This window comes from Metschnikowia bicuspidata, assembly GCF_001664035.1.
Source record: "Metschnikowia bicuspidata var. bicuspidata NRRL YB-4993 chromosome Unknown METBIscaffold_6, whole genome shotgun sequence".
NCBI classification, from domain to species: Eukaryota; Fungi; Ascomycota; class Pichiomycetes; order Serinales; family Metschnikowiaceae; genus Metschnikowia; species Metschnikowia bicuspidata.
Window position 1 is genome coordinate 261726 of NW_017387736.1, and position 15049 is coordinate 276774.

The 15049-nt window shown below is 51.6% G+C and overlaps 5 protein-coding genes across 5 annotated transcripts; all 5 read right to left on the reverse strand.

The window, feature by feature from the left end:
* Positions 1-568: 568 nt before the first annotated feature.
* Positions 569-1831, reverse strand: AAT21 (aspartate transaminase; the record flags this gene model as incomplete). The annotated part of the gene is made up of 1 exon (XM_018857959.1): positions 569-1831. One exon carries the CDS (start codon positions 1829-1831, stop codon positions 569-571), a length of 1263 nt encoding a protein of 420 aa, XP_018710041.1.
* Positions 1832-6479: 4648 nt separating this feature from the next.
* On the reverse strand, positions 6480-7424 carry METBIDRAFT_79530 (zinc-binding alcohol dehydrogenase family protein; the record flags this gene model as incomplete). Its single annotated transcript, XM_018859081.1, has 1 exon — positions 6480-7424. The coding sequence occupies one exon, from the start codon at positions 7422-7424 to the stop codon at positions 6480-6482; it is 945 nt and encodes a 314-aa protein (XP_018710042.1).
* A 1527-nt stretch (positions 7425-8951) lies between these two features.
* On the reverse strand, positions 8952-9548 carry EMP24 (Emp24p; the record flags this gene model as incomplete). The annotated part of the gene is made up of 1 exon (XM_018857951.1): positions 8952-9548. One exon carries the CDS (start codon positions 9546-9548, stop codon positions 8952-8954), a length of 597 nt encoding a protein of 198 aa, XP_018710043.1.
* A 99-nt stretch (positions 9549-9647) lies between these two features.
* CEK1 (mitogen-activated serine/threonine-protein kinase) lies at positions 9648-11390 on the reverse strand. Its single transcript, XM_018855087.1, has one exon. The coding sequence runs from the start codon at positions 11027-11029 to the stop codon at positions 9860-9862; it is 1170 nt and encodes a 389-aa protein (XP_018710044.1). The 5' UTR covers positions 11030-11390; the 3' UTR covers positions 9648-9859.
* A 354-nt stretch (positions 11391-11744) lies between these two features.
* METBIDRAFT_79533 (uncharacterized protein) lies at positions 11745-12632 on the reverse strand (the record flags this gene model as incomplete). The annotated part of the gene is made up of 2 exons (XM_018859082.1): positions 11745-11761; positions 12098-12632. The coding sequence occupies 2 exons, from the start codon at positions 12630-12632 to the stop codon at positions 11745-11747; spliced, it is 552 nt and encodes a 183-aa protein (XP_018710045.1).
* Between the last annotated feature and the right edge of the window lie 2417 nt (positions 12633-15049).

Below are 15049 nucleotides of genomic sequence, written 5' to 3' on the forward strand. Positions count from 1 at the left end.
CACTTGAGCCAGTTAATATAAAAGCCGGGCGTACTACTCAAACAAGAACAAGGAGATTTTCTACCTCACACGGCCCACAGGACTTTCTCGCTAATAAGTGAATGAAGCCTCAGGTGAAACTTTCCACCCCCAATGCAAGGCCGCATGTAACTACGGGATACTACGCTTTGGCTACGACATGGCTTGGCGGCCCTCTCGATAGGGAAGTCACGGCACATGCAAGACAGTGCACTGTGTGTTTTGAGTATACTCCTAACTTGGCGGACAATGGTGGAGTTCGAGAGCCAAGCGTAGGAGCCGTGGCTGGGATCAGTGTGTATATCCCAAATGTTGACCGTAGAGTCTGGGACATGGCAGCATGCGACCGTCTCGCCTGCAGAGCCCAGGGCCGCAGCAGAGCCCAGAGCACAGGCCTGTCTGCGATGGTCTGGGGAACCCGCCGTTTTCAATGGGCTGCCCCGGCCGTCGAGCCTGGGCCGCATTTTCTCTGTGTTGTAGAGGCGGCGAAGCCTGCGTCCTACACCTGAGCGCGGGGTGGACTCTCTTAGATCCACGAGCGCCGGGCGCCCTACAACTTGAACTTGGAGTGGAACTGGATGACCTCGTGGAAGGCTTCCGCGACGCGGTCCACGTTGCCCTCGTTCAAGCCCGCGACACTGGCCCTGCCCGAGCTGACCAAGTACACGCCGTGGACCTTCTCCAAGCGGTCGACCATGTCAGGCGTCAAGCCGGTGAACGAGAACATGCCCGTCTGGTTGGTGATGTGGTCCCAGTTGCCCGGGGTGCCCAAGGCAAGCAACCTGGCCTTCAACGCGGCGCGCATCTTGGAGATGCGCAGGGACATGGTGACCAAGTCCTGCTCCCACTGTGCGCGCAAGGCGTCGTCGGCGAGGATGGTGGCCACGACCTTGGCGCCGTAGGCCGGCGGGTTGGAGATCTCCGAGCGCGTGTACCTGTTCAACTGGCTCTTGATGGCGCGCTTCAAGGCGTCGGAGGCCGCGCGCGGCTCGCCCGCGGGCAACACCACGTGCAACGCGCCCACGCGCTCGCCGTACATGCCCACGTTCTTGGCGAAGGACTGGCAGACGAGCACCGGCGCGGCCACCACGCCCAGGTCGATGGCCTGGCGGATGGGCGCGGCGTCCTGGTCCAAGTTGCCCGACGCGAAGCCCTGGTAGGCCGAGTCGAACACGGGCAAGTGGCGGTGCGTGGCGAGCGCCTGCAAGAGCGCCGCCCACTGCTGCGGCGTCGGGTCCAAGCCCGTGGGGTTGTGCGCACACGCGTGCAACACGAAGACCGAGCCCTCGGGCGCGGTCTCGATGGTCCGCATGAAGCCGGCCATGTCCAACGCCTTGGCGTCCGCGTCCCAGTAGGGGTACGTGGCCACGGCCAAGCCCACGGCCGAGAAGATCTGGTGGTGGTTGGCCCACGTGGGCTGCGACAAGTACACGGTGCGGTTGCCCGCGTAGAACTGCTTCAAGAACGCGCCGGCCAAGTGCAACGCGCCGGTGCCGGACAACGTCTGCTGCGACACCACGGCGCCGTCCGCGATGGCGCGGGACAGGCGCCCGAGGATCACCTTGGCGGCCTCGGCCAAGAACGGCTCGTGCCCGGAAATGCCCAAGTACTCGTGGTTGTAGGCGGGGGAGTCGATCAACTTGCGCTCGGCCCGGCGCACGGCGGGCAAGACCCACGGCTTGCCGGCGTCGTCGCGGTAGGCGCCGATGCCCAAGTCCACCTTGTCGGCGCGGGGGTCGGCGCTGAATCTGGCCTTGAGCCCGAAAAGGGGGTCTGGCGGCAACTCGGCGATCTGCGTGAAGAAGGAGGACATGGGGTGGTTTTGGGTGTTTGGGTGTTTGGGGTGTTTTAGGGGTGTTTGAGGTGTTCGGGGTGTTCTGGGGGTGTTTTGGTGAAGGTTTGGGGGTGTTTTGTGGGGTCTGGTGGTGGTATGTGGAGGCTCGGGGAGGTTTGGTGGGGTGGTGGTTTCGAAGGTTGGGGGTGGTGCGAAAGGCGCGCCGTGGCTGGGGCTTATAAATGGCCCGGAGGAATTATGGCGTTGTCGCGTGCTGCATGGGGCCAGCTGAGGGGTAGCGGCCCCGGAGATAGGCGCACGCCCCGGGCCGAGGGGTGGCGGCTGGGGCCGGACGGCGTGTTTGGGAAGACGGCTGGCTGGGGGTTTGCTTGGTGGTTGTCTGTGTTTTTGTTTGGGTGGTTGTCTGGGTGTTTTTTGGGTGTTTGTCTGTGTTTTTGTTTGGGTGTTGTTTGGGTGTTTGCGGCGCTTTTGTTGGTGCTGGTGTTTCTGGGGACGGCTGGTTAGGGCCTCTGTGTCGCGGCAGTACGTGGTGCGACGTGGCCCCATGCCAGGGTCGCGCCATGTTGCGGTGCCACGCCCAGTTCTTCGGTGCCAAACTGGGTGCCAAATCGGGTGACATGGCCGTGCCAATTCAGTGTTGTTCCAGTGGCGTTCAGAGCCAATTCAGGCCTGAGGTCAGGTTGGTATCAGTGCTAAACGTGATGCCTATGGTCACTTCATGTTGGATTCAGTGCCTATTCCTATTACCTATGTTGAGATCAGTGCCAAGCTCAGTGACAAGCTCTGACAGTGCGCAGTTCGGTGCGAATTCAGTACTTAATTCAGTGCTAATTCAGTACTTAATTCAGTGCTAATTCAGTGCTAATTCAGTGCTAATTCAGTGCTAATTCAGTGCTAATTCAGTGCTAATTCAGTGCTAATTCAGTGCTCATTCAGTGCTAATTCAGTGCTAATTCAATGTCAGTGCTAATTCAATACTAATTCAATACTAATTCAATGCTAATTCAGTGCTTTTTAAATGCCTTTCAAAACCTTTATTACTAAATCCAGTACTTGCTCATACCAAATTCAGTAAAAGAATATTTCCAATGCTCAAATGATACTGATCTCATACCTCATTCAGTGCTTACTGCAGTGCTATGTCAATGATTTTCCAAAAAGTCTGTACCTGGATCATACCTAGTATCAATTCTTGATACAGCGCTATTTGAATGCCATAAATATTCAGTATTTAGTTTGTACCGAATATCAATGCTTGATGCAGTGCTCATTCGATGCCTTTTCAAAGCATTTACAATACTCAATTCAGTACCTTGCTCATACCAAATATCAATACTGCATTCAGGACCTAGTTCATACCGAATATCAATGCTTTTTTCAATGCTTTTTCATAAATTCAGTACCTGGTTATATTGAATATCAGTGCTAAATTCAGTGATATTTTAATGCCTTTCAATAAAATTAGTACCTAATTCACACCTAATTCAGTGCTTAAATAATACTTATCTCACACCTCATTCAGTGTTAAATTCAGTGCTCTTTCAACGCCTTTCAGTACATTCCTTAGTTCAAAACCTATTTCCTATCTAATCCAGTGCTAAATACAGTGTTATTTCAATGCTCTCCATAACTTCAGTACCTAGTTCCTACCTTATTCAGTACTAATTTCAGTGCTATCTCAATACCCTCCATAAATTAATCCCCATTTCCTATTCAATCCAGTGCTAAATTCAGTGCTATGTCAATGCTTTTCAATGCATTCAGTACCTAGTTAATACCGAATATCAATGCTAAATTCAATGCTATTCTTTCTATTGAGTACTTAGTTCCTTCCTAATCCAGTGCTGAATTCGTGCTATTTCAATGCTCTCCATAAATTCAGTGCCTCGTTCATACCCATTCCAGTGCTCAATTCACCCGTTCAATGCCATGGCCCATTCCAATTCCATCCACCCCTATTCCAATGCCATAACCCTTCCATTCTCTGCACCGCGTGGGGTCCCCGCCCGGCTCTTATTTTTCCCCGCACAAAGACCCCCTATTTTCCGGTCGATTTCCTCGCCGCTTCCTGTCTGCCGCCGGCCAGACAATGCGCCTGGGTACTCGGCTGCTCTCGTTTATTTTCGCGGGCCCAGTTTGGCACCGGGCCTACTTCCAAAGCCTCGGGCCCACCGCGCATGGATCAGAATAGCCTAATTCGGCCATCAGGCCAAATTTGCTGGTGCTCCGCCCAAAAGTCTCAGTTCCCGGGCTTGCCGCCAAAGTCATCCTGGAGCCTCGGGAAAAAAATATGGCGGTGGTTCCGGCAAAAGATGGGCTCCCATGGCCCCACGCTTCTGCATGAGGCATTGGTGTAATACGTCAGTGGCCCCGAATTGCACCGGTCGCTGGGAAAAATAAAAAACCAGTTCATATGCGTGAAGACGGGCCTTTGGAGTGTTGCTGGGGCCGTGCTGCTCCTTGGTCCCCTGCGTGCCCTATTTTTAGTTACGAAAAGATGTTTTCGGATTCCGATACGTGCGTCTAATTTATATCACTTTGCTAATTAAATTTTGGGTCTTGCGAAAGCAGGGCAAGTCTTCACTTGCAAATTGAAACACAGAGCCGACGACACAAAACCCGCCAGCCCAGTCCAGTCTCGTGTTTTCTGAAATTTGTTCTCAATAATCGCTGTCCCTTGTATATCTCCAGCATCCTGGTGAACTAGCCCTTCATATCGGTTGCAGAGTTCCAAAAGTTCACTGATGTGCGGGCACTACTGACGAGAGCCTTGTATCCAAGGGCACCTTCTTCTATACATGGCCGGCCTAGGCTGAACCAGAAGCTGTTCTTCAAGCGAATGATTTATTAACAGACGGGGAATTACATTAATTTGCGTTGAACTGTGTCAAAGTGTCACTCCACGACTCGTGAAGTGCGGCAAACTACGCTAGCCCCAGCATCAAGCCATAAAACAACTGGAGCATTTGTTGCATGACGAGCCCCACGCATGTGGAAGTTTTCTAGGCCATTGGGTAATGCTCATGACCAGACGGGCGCAGAAATCTGCATGTTGCAACACCAAAACCTCCTAAAAATTGCCTCTGTTGTGAAAACATGCAGTATGGAACCGACATATCTATGGAATCACAATTGGAACATGATTTTTTTGCTGGGTTCTCGGTCTATCTTAATGGGGATGGCCGGGGCACTCTTTCACGGTAAGGTCTCAAGCTCTTAGACTGAAGACTGCATTGGAATCCGTCCAGAACGTTTTCATTGATCAAGAATGAATCTAGGAGATTGGGGATCGTCAGATGCCGTCGTGGCTCGACCCATCAAACATGCTAACTAGAAATTCTCAAAGTGTGCCCCATCGGCCGTTTAGCCTCTGCCGGAGAAGGCGTCCACAAGTCTCTGTGGAAGTAAAAGGCCAAAGAGATACGGCCTCAGTAAACTACCAAGAAGCAAACACTGAGAACCAGTTTATTAGAAAAAGGAAACATGCCAGCTGCGGTTTAGCTAGACGGTGCCGTTCTCGAGAATTTCCAAGAGGGGCTCTCATGGGATCATCGGCCCGAGATCAATATCTGAATGATGTACGTGGAAGCTAGAGAATGAGATTGCACTCCTGGTGATAAAAAGGTTGAAGGATGTTTCAGAAATACCTTGGATTCCTCGAAAGATTGAACAGCACTCAGTTCGTTGATAAGCCCTTGGGTATTCGGAACAGATGAACAAAAGGCAGAACAGTGTTCTCCAAGACCTCACGGAACTTCTCGGTTTCCAAACGTACTTGATGTCTTTAATTAGGGGAAACAAACGCTGGCTTGTGTTTTGGAAGCATCATCTGAGCAGTCCCAAGACTGAAAAATTACTATGACGGTATCGAAATAGCTCGAACAAGTGCCGACCACCTAAATGCGGAAGACTTACAGAATTCCACCATCTGGAAGCATCACCGAATGCGGAAAACTCCAAAGGCTTCACCACCCTCCGTACTTAAACGGTTTGGACGGAAGTGGGACTCGGAATGGAAACTCGTTGTGTATACGAATTCTCCAACAGAAAAGGTCCTTCATTTAAGCGCATGTACAAATTTCGGGGGCCTCACCGAAGGCATACCCCGGGTCTTTGCAGATCAATAGAATCCTGCTACAGAGCCCGGAAACAAGAGCCAAATCGAGACATACCCCGGAAATGATGGCCAATACGATGGGCGGAGACTAGTCTAATGGGTTTAGAAGCCCAAAGGGCGAGGACGCAGCCTATAGTCGACGACAGGTGGACCACCTCAAAAGGTCACATTAATCCTCTGGCCGGCCAAGTACGCCTGCGGCCAGAACCCGCCCCACGGCTCATCGAGGCTCTCCCTGGCCCGCCCAGCCACCATGCGGATACATACGCCAGCACCACAGCGCATGTGCACGGCCAACGCCAAAAAAGGGGCGATGGAGGCGCAGCGCCGAGTGGCCCGCGTGGCTCGCGGATCCGTCTCGCACGCTTCTCCAGCAACCGGCTCCAACCACATGAAGCTGAACCGGCCCTAGCCTGAAAGTTGGGGAGGCCCAGCTGCACATCACACAGCCTGGGACCACCCGCGGCCGTTCTGCCAGCACCCATCGCGGGCACAAAGCGTCGTCGTGGGCTTCACTTGACCGATGGAGCAGAGAGGGCAGAGGGCCAGCTACATCTCCACCACGAGCTTCTCGGCAGACACCCCCTCCGCCATGATGTCCAACGCGGCCTGGAGCTTGTCGAGGCCGCGGCCCAACACGCGCGGCGCCGGCGTCACGCTGATGGCCCGGGTCGCCAAGGCACGGGGGAGAAAGTCGTGGAACACATGGGTGGCAAGGCGGCGGGTTTCGGCCAGGTAGTTCGCCACGCCGAGGTCCGTCCAGGTGCTTGTGACGTCGCTCTCGAAGCCCAGCGGGTACAAGGGCGCGCTGACCATGTGCCGCACGCCCGGCGCCGCGGCCGTGATTTTGGACGCGTGCCTGAACGACACGCCCTTGGCCGCCGCCACAAACGTGCCCACGAAGTCCGTGCCGCCAAGCACGGCAAGCACGCTCCCCACCACGGACGGCTTGCGGTAGTCGAACACGTGGGTGGCGCCTGCGCGGCGCACGAGCTCAAAATCGCTGGCCGACGCCGTGGTCACCACACAGTACCCGGCCGCAACGGTCATCTGGATGGCGTTGGCGCCCACGCTGGACGCGCCGCCCCACACCAAGACCGTCTTCCCGTTGTGGGGGGCCGCGGGTGTTTGCGGCAAGTCGAGCGCCAAGTGGTCCTTGTGGAACAAGCCGATTGCCGCGGTCAACGCGGCCAAAGGGAACGTCGAGCCCTCCACGAAAGTGGTGTTTTGCGGGAGCCTGCTGGCGGTGAGAGTGCGCACGGCCGAGTATTTCTGGAACCCGCCCTTGTCCTGGAGCGGCGAGAAAATGCTCTCGGTCAAGGCCAAAACACGGTCCCCCACCGAGAAAGACGCTGCGGCCTCCAGGCCCACGGAAACCACCACCCCGGCACAGTCCAAGCCCAAAATCACGGGGAACTCCTGCACCAAGAAGCCCCGCAGGCTGATGATCCAGTCGATGGGGTTGACGGCCAACGCCTTGTTTTCGATGACCATTTCATCCGCGGCAGCAACCGGCATTGCCGCTGCTTGGATAGCAAGAGGTGCCCCGGCACCGGTCAAGTAGGCAGCGGAGTTTGCAGACATGCGTGTGTTGTTGTGTGTGGTGTTGCGTGAGGTGTTGCGTGAGTTTTTATACTCGATAGCCGATATGCCGAAGTTCTGGGCCTGCTGGAGAAGTGAAGGAGAAGAGGTGGAGAAACCGGCGCTCGTTCTTAGGTCGCGGCCGGCCACGGCTCGCCACGCGTGGTCACGTGACGCGGGCTTCGGTGGGCCCTTGGCTTGAGCAGGCGGTCATGGAAGCAGGAGCTTTTCCCTGGCGGTGTTGGCTGTGGCGCCCGAGAATGCCCTCGGTGTTTTTTTTTCGGTGAGTTGGAAGCACTGGGTTCCGAGAGGCGCCATGCGGGAGGTCTTCGCTCACTTAATGAGAACAATAGGGCAACGCGACTGGAATGTCTGGGTTACTTCTGCTGCTTCTTTCTCCCATGCCTTATGGTTCATCTCAAGAAGTATGGAGGTTTGAAGGGAAGAAAGTGTTTGGAAAGAGTAGGAAGGATGTGAGAAGAGAAGGAAGAACGTGAAATATTTTAAGGAAGAACGTGAAATACTTGAAGGAAGAACGTGAAATACTTGAAGGAAGAACGTGAAGGACTTGAAGGAAGAACATGAAGTACTTGAAGGAAGAACGTGAAATAATTAAAGGAAGAACGTGAAGTACTTGAAGGAAGAACGTGAAATAATTAAAGGAAGAACATGAAATACTCGAAAGAAGAATGTGAAGAGTGGAAGGAAGAACGTGAAATACTTGAAGGAAGAACGTGAAGTACTTGAAGGAAGAACGTGAAGGACTTGAAGGAAGAACATGAAGGACTTGAAGGAAGAACGTGAAATAATTAAAGGAAGAACATGAAATACTCGAAAGAAGAATGTGAAGAGTGGAAGGAAGAACGTGAAATACTTGAAGGAAGAACGTGAAGTACTTAAAAGAAGAACGTGAAATACTCAAAAGAAGAACGTGAAAACTCGAAGCATGAACGTGAATGCATCAATGGGAGGGCTGACCACTAGGCCCATGCGGGCCGGAGCCTACGCTGCCCGCATCGGCCCATTTCTTTTGAAAACGCTTGTCCCCCTTTTTGGGTCTCGTCGGCAACTCCCCAAAAGTCAGAAAAACACCCTCGTGGCATCTACTGATATGTTTGCTGGTTTGGAGGAACAAAGCAGTGCCTTAGCACGTCGGTGCTTGATTTCCCCAACAAATGCCCTTGCATGGACACGCCATGCAAAAGCGGAAACTGCCCAAGAGAACATGCATACCCAGTGTTCGGAATCCTCCACCCGTATCCACTTGGAGGCCTGTCCAGACCCTGGATGTCCGGCAATTAGCTCGGGTCACTGCCAGGCCATATGATCTCCCGTGACTACAGGTCCAAACACATCCCCCCCAAAGAAACAACGCAAACACGCACGCATCCATCTTCGATCGATTGCTAGTTTTCATTATGTACATTTCTACATGCCAGCTCACACCACGGAGCGCACCTCGAAAAACCGTTTCAAGTAGTACACCTGGAACAACGAGTTGACGGCCACCACAATCACCTGCAACAAGGACCACCACTTGACCCTTGAGTTGGTTGACTCCGCGGTGTTTCGGTGGGTCCTCTCGCGGATCACCAAGTAGTTTTGCTCGGCCTTCACGTCGCTGGTCAACTGGCTCAACCTCAGAATCAGGTAGTCCAAGGAGTCCGAGTCGGGATCGTTGACGTCGATGTACACGACGCCGTGCACATTGAAGGAGACGTCCAAATCCACACGCGAGGTCTTTTCATTCGAAAAGCAATACTGGTACTTGCCGTCCATATCGGCCGTCAAGGTCTCGTCGCCATGGTCCTGGCTTCTGACCGATCTCTCCACACGTTCGTTGGGGCCCACAATATAGAAATCCACCACATATTGCTCCGAGTTTCCGGGATCTCTGGAGCCTACTTGGTAGCTAATCGATAACACGTCGTTTTTCTTCAAGTTTTCGAAGAAGCACTGCTTTCCGTACGGAGGCAACAACGCCGTGTGAGCACTGACGAGGGCCACGAGGAAAAGCCACACAGCCACTAGCTTCATTTCTGTCTTTAGTTTTTGGTTCGCCAGCTGAGAAGCGGCCTGAATCCGTCTCACGTGTGCGTGGGTGTTCGAGAAACGCGGTTCACGCACGCCCGAAACTCGCCCTGAGTTCTCCTTTCGGCCCCAGGCCGAGTCAGCTTGCGCAGCGGAAAGGAATGCCGGACCTCTGCCTCATGTCTGGGGGATCCACGCCCATTAATCCATGGTTTATTGACTCTCTATTTCCTGTTTCGGTATGATTCCCTATGCTCTTAAATATAACCTCGTAGTAGACGCGGCCGCCGCGCGACACCACCTGGACGTCGCTTCGCTCACAACGGCTTCATGATCTCCTCGTACAACATTCTTTTTAGCTCCTCGACTGACAACTCGTCTTTGCGGCGGTCGAAGTCGAAGAAATCCTCTGGTATGGGCTCGCACATCGGCTCGTCGTTCGGGTCGTGGTACAATTCGAGGTACGGATGCTCCAAGGCCTTGTCGACAGTGATTCTCTTCGTAGGGTTGAACGCAAGAAGCTGCTCCAAAAGATCGAGGGCCTTCGGGTTGATGTTGGGAATCAGTTGGAACAATTCGCTGAACAGCACCTTCTTGCAGAAAGGAAGCAGCCGGATGTATTCGCGCGCACGTTTCAGCTTGATGTTGTAATAGTCTTCCAGGTTCGGCGTACCCAAGACCTCCATGATAAGCCACAACTGGTTATGGTAGTCCCTGCCTGGGAAAAGCGGTCTTCCGCTCAACATTTCGGCCAATATGCACCCGACGCTCCACACGTCGATAGCCGTGGTGTACTCTTGGAACGTAAGCATGATTTCTGGCGCACGGTACCATCTTGTGGCCACATACTCGGTCATGAACCCGAAGTTGTCCTCCGACAGGGCCACGGAGCGGGCCAAGCCGAAATCGCAGATCTTGAGATCGCAGTTTGCGTTGAGGAGCAAGTTCGACGGCTTCAAGTCCCGGTGAAGCACGTTTGCCGAATGAAGCGCCTTGAGCGCCCGCAACGTTTGGTAGATGAAGTATTGGATGTGATCGTCGGAGAGTTTCTGGGTGCGAATGACCCGGTGCAAATCAGTCTCCATTAGTTCCTGGATGAGGTATATCTCGTTGAAGGTCTCGTAGGAGCTGGGCCGCTGCAAAGCCAAGATGCTGATGATGTTTTCGTGGTTGAAGTTCTTCAAGAGCTTCAACTCTCGGAGTGTTCTGAGGCAGAGCATCGACCGCTCGAACGGCTCGATCTTCTTGATGGCCACTTTCTGCTGCGTGGGCTTGTGGATCGCCAGGCACACTACTCCGTAGGCGCCCTGTCCGACCATTTCGAGGATCTGATAGTGGTCCGACACATTGAATGCTACTGCGTTGGGATTCGATGGACTGGGCACGTTTTGGCCCATCTGGGGTGCGGCAGACACCTGTGCAGACGGCATTTGCGAGGTCTGAAGCACTTGCAGTTCTATGGGCGTTTGCGGGAGTTGCAGCGACATTTTCAACAATGTAGTCTGGCGGAGACAAGTTGTTCTTTATAGATCGTGTGGGAGGTTTCACAGCGAAATGGCTCGTGGCGGAGGCCGGTTGTGCGTGTGCAGGAGAAAGTGCACCGAAACAGACGGGCGTTTGAGCGAAGCGTGAGACCTGGCCGGCAGCGTGGCTTAGCCAAAATGCCCGATAAAGATAACAAACGCGTGTGCGACTGGAGGATTAAAAAGGGTCTGCAAAAACCGTTTTATTTTTTTTGGCGGTAAATAAGGGTCAGCGCCAACTGCCACACCACATGAACACAAAAAAAGAAGAACCCATCAATGAAGATAAAATCTAATGGACCCTCCGATGAATGATTCCAGCTGGGTCGGCGGGCACAGAATCCCTGGAAGTATATGAACAAGGCATTGCCTACACATTCCTGTTTGAGATCTTTGAATTTAGCTTTGCTACCAGGCTCAGGTGGCCGCTGGGGATGATTAAAAAAAGCGCTTAAAGAAATGGGGTAGGCGCCAGATCTCGGGCGCTTTAGATTGTGCTCCGATCACAGGGTGCAATCTGGTGGGATTTGGCTCTGGCCGCGCATATTCTGAAACATACCCGCGACACATTCGAGATATTAGGGCTCAGCGAGAAGCAAGTCTCAGGGTAGCAAACAGGCAGCGCTGAGACAATCAGTTTTGTGGAAAAAAACTGCAAAAAGAAGCAGTCCCTTTTCAGTCACTTTATGTTTCGAGCTGCTTGGTTTTTGTTTTTTTCGAAGGGGAGAGGGGGTTGGTGGAAAATTGGGCCTGAGCATCCCGAACATCCGGTTCGGCATGCGGTGGTGGTTGTGGTTGTGTTTTTGGCGCGAAAAGCCAAAGCCACGAAACGAACTAAACACGCATGGCGATGCCACCACATTTTGGTTTCAATCCTGGATCGTCGCCTGAAAGCTCATTGCATCTTTCTAGCACACACATCACAGCCTGCCACAAAAACAAAACAAAAAAACAAACGTGAAAGAGACTATGTCTGAGACCGAAAACCACTCATTGCATAACTACTAACCTGCAAACATCTCTACTTCTTACGGCCAAACAACCCCTTTTTCTTCTTAGGCTCGGGCTTCAATGACAGCGCACTATAGTTGGTGGCCTGGTATACCTGCTGGTTGGCCCCACTGAACGAGGCCACGGGCTGTGAATATCCGGTTTGCAACGATCCGCTCGCCAGCGTGCTGAGGTTGTGATGGGGGAAATCTTCGTGAAATCCCCATCCGAGCCGGTCGCTTTCAAGCTGGTCTCTGTATGTCATGTCTCCCGTGATGGCATATTCAAATGCCCTGATTGTATCTAACGGTCTTTCGTTCCGGCTCCGCGAGGGGTTCAGCACGTCAGCCTGTCTGATTTTGTTGCCAAACGGGTCCCTCAATTCGTCGCTTCCCTGCGATAAGTATGATTGTTTCCTGGTGAACTGGACCTGGTTTGCCTCCTCAAAAGGTTGTGCTTCGTTGACTGCACTCAAAATGGGATCATGCATTTTGGACGCGTCCAATTTATTTTGCCCCAGATGGTGGGGCTGCTGGTCCGGCTGCTGGCTCTTTGAGTCTGTTCTGAAAACGGTCATTGCGGTCTGGGTTGTGTCTTTCTGGTGTCTTGATTTCCGATGCTTCCAGCTGCAGTTGCGGGGCAGGCGAATGGAGAGAAATAGTGGTGTGACTTATAGAAGTGGGGAGCTGATTAGAATGTCTTTTCAGAAAATGACCTGTTGGCTTGTGTTGGCTTGTGCTGGCTTGTGCTGGCTTGTATGTGCTGGCAAAGGCGTGAACGAAAAACAATATATTGAGATTTTGAGATGAAATCAGCAGGAAAAAAATTCCCCGGAGGCACGCTCGATTTATCTACCAACGCTCTTGAGTTTATTCTTGCATGCATTTCAAGGCGCTGGCGCTGCATAGCCTGCTGCGTGGCTCCGAGCCATGCGGCGTTCCTGCTCATCACATTCTAAAATTAGAAGTCATGCTGCGTAATTTCTCAAAAATCCGAAAACCAAAAATACTGAGGCTACTTCAAGCTGCTGAAAATCTTTATTTAAGTGGTCAGTCCGTCCTTGATGTTTATCAATTTTATATTTGGGCGCCCGCTCTGCGCCTTCCCGGCTCGGACGGTGCGAAAGTGCCAAATTTCGAGCATTATACACAGGCCGAAAATGGCAAGGCGGCTTAAACTCCCGATTGTTAAACAACTCCAGGAGTATTCGTGCACATAGACCAATATGCTCCGACCAGTTTTGGGGACTGCTTTGTCAGATCAAGCATATGGAAAGCAAAAAGAAATACTACCGGCCTTACTTGGATTGATGTTTATGCTTGATGTTTTGCTCAGCCGCACAGATGGTCAGACCCCGCAATATGTCGATCTGACAAGTGCCCGGCCGCAGCAGCGCAGAGCATGACTTACTGCATACACCAGCTAACACTAACCTGTCATCGAGGCCTACAACAACATTCGGGCCAAAAGCCCGCAGCGCCAAAATCCACAAGGCGATGGAGCGATACCTTCTGACGGTGGAACCATGTGTTCCCAGAGTTGGCCGAATGTGTTTTGATTCTCTTTCGATGGCTTAAAATTCTGCACTTAAAGCCTTTTGTCAGATTAGGCTTTGGTGGCTGTGCTAGTTGGCAATGTGCGGATCTTCACTCGGCTATGTAATTATCTTGACCGGATGCTTCAAAACCTAATGGACACTTGATTGAATCGTTCTGTGGTGAGTATCAGGATAATATACCCATGAGATAATCATCATAATGGAGATAGCCACGAAACTGGCAATAAATCGCGTAACTGTTTGAGAGCCCGGGAATCCATACTTTTGAGCCCTTCGCGTGATTGGACAGGTTTTTTTTTTGAAGTCTTTGAAAATGAAACAAGGGGAATGTAAACTCGTGCCTGTCATATAATATTATTAAGCAATTGAGGTGATGGCTAGTTCAACTGTTTCGATGATCGCGACGAGAGAAGCAAACTTGGTGGGGACATTCTCGGTTGCGCGCCAATCAGAGAGCAAATACCCCTCCACTTTGGGACCTGAATATATACTTAAACTCAAACCAGGAAAAAACAAAAAAAAGAATGCTAAAGTGTACTGAATGAAGATAGTTTTCGACAAAGCTACTACAGAAAGCTCTCGATCACTGCTCAATTTGCACTAAAATGTGGTGTCAACAGACATTTCTAGCCTATTCATGAATTCTCAAAACGCCGCTGACCCATTCAAGGCAGCACATGCCACAACTCCTCAACGTACAATTTTTCGAGTGTATTATTTACCACCTCCTGCGAGATGAATATGGTTTGAAGTAAATTGTAAGACTAAACTTAAAGAACGAACCAATGCAGTTCTTGTATTTTGCGCAACAATAACAAAGGTTGCCTGAGAGCGTCTTTCGAGCCAGCTCTACATCACTAATTTCTCGAGAGTGAGGTACGTAAATCTGAATAATATATAGAAGGATCACTCCAAACATGAACATGATTCTACTGTGATTTCATTTTTAGACGGACATGATCCATTGTATGACAGGAAAGAAATTTTGGCCTAGGTAGGAAGCAGCTTTTAGCCAAAATATATGCAGAACGTGACTCTTCATTGCTTTTTCGGATGTCTTATTGTTCATACCATGAAAGCTACCATTTCTGCTAGATTATGGGATAGCGTACTCGAGCAGAGTTGGTCAAAATGACCAGCAAGCAGTAACTGGATCTAGCCAAATCTATAACCGAGAAAAATCGTTTGCTTTAAATTATTCGGTCGGGAGATAATCCCCTGTTCAAATCCGCATTTTTAGCTTGCAAGATTGGGGCCACGATTCAACCTTTCTCTGACGCGAATAACTGGGCGGGGAATCTTAATCAAGCAAGTTTTGCCGAGAATTTCTATTTTTATAATAAAGTTGTTGATCAACTGAGATGCATCGACTTAAAATTGTTGCACCTACCTGACTTTGATGGAAAGACCCCACGATGACGCTTCGCACAAGTTGC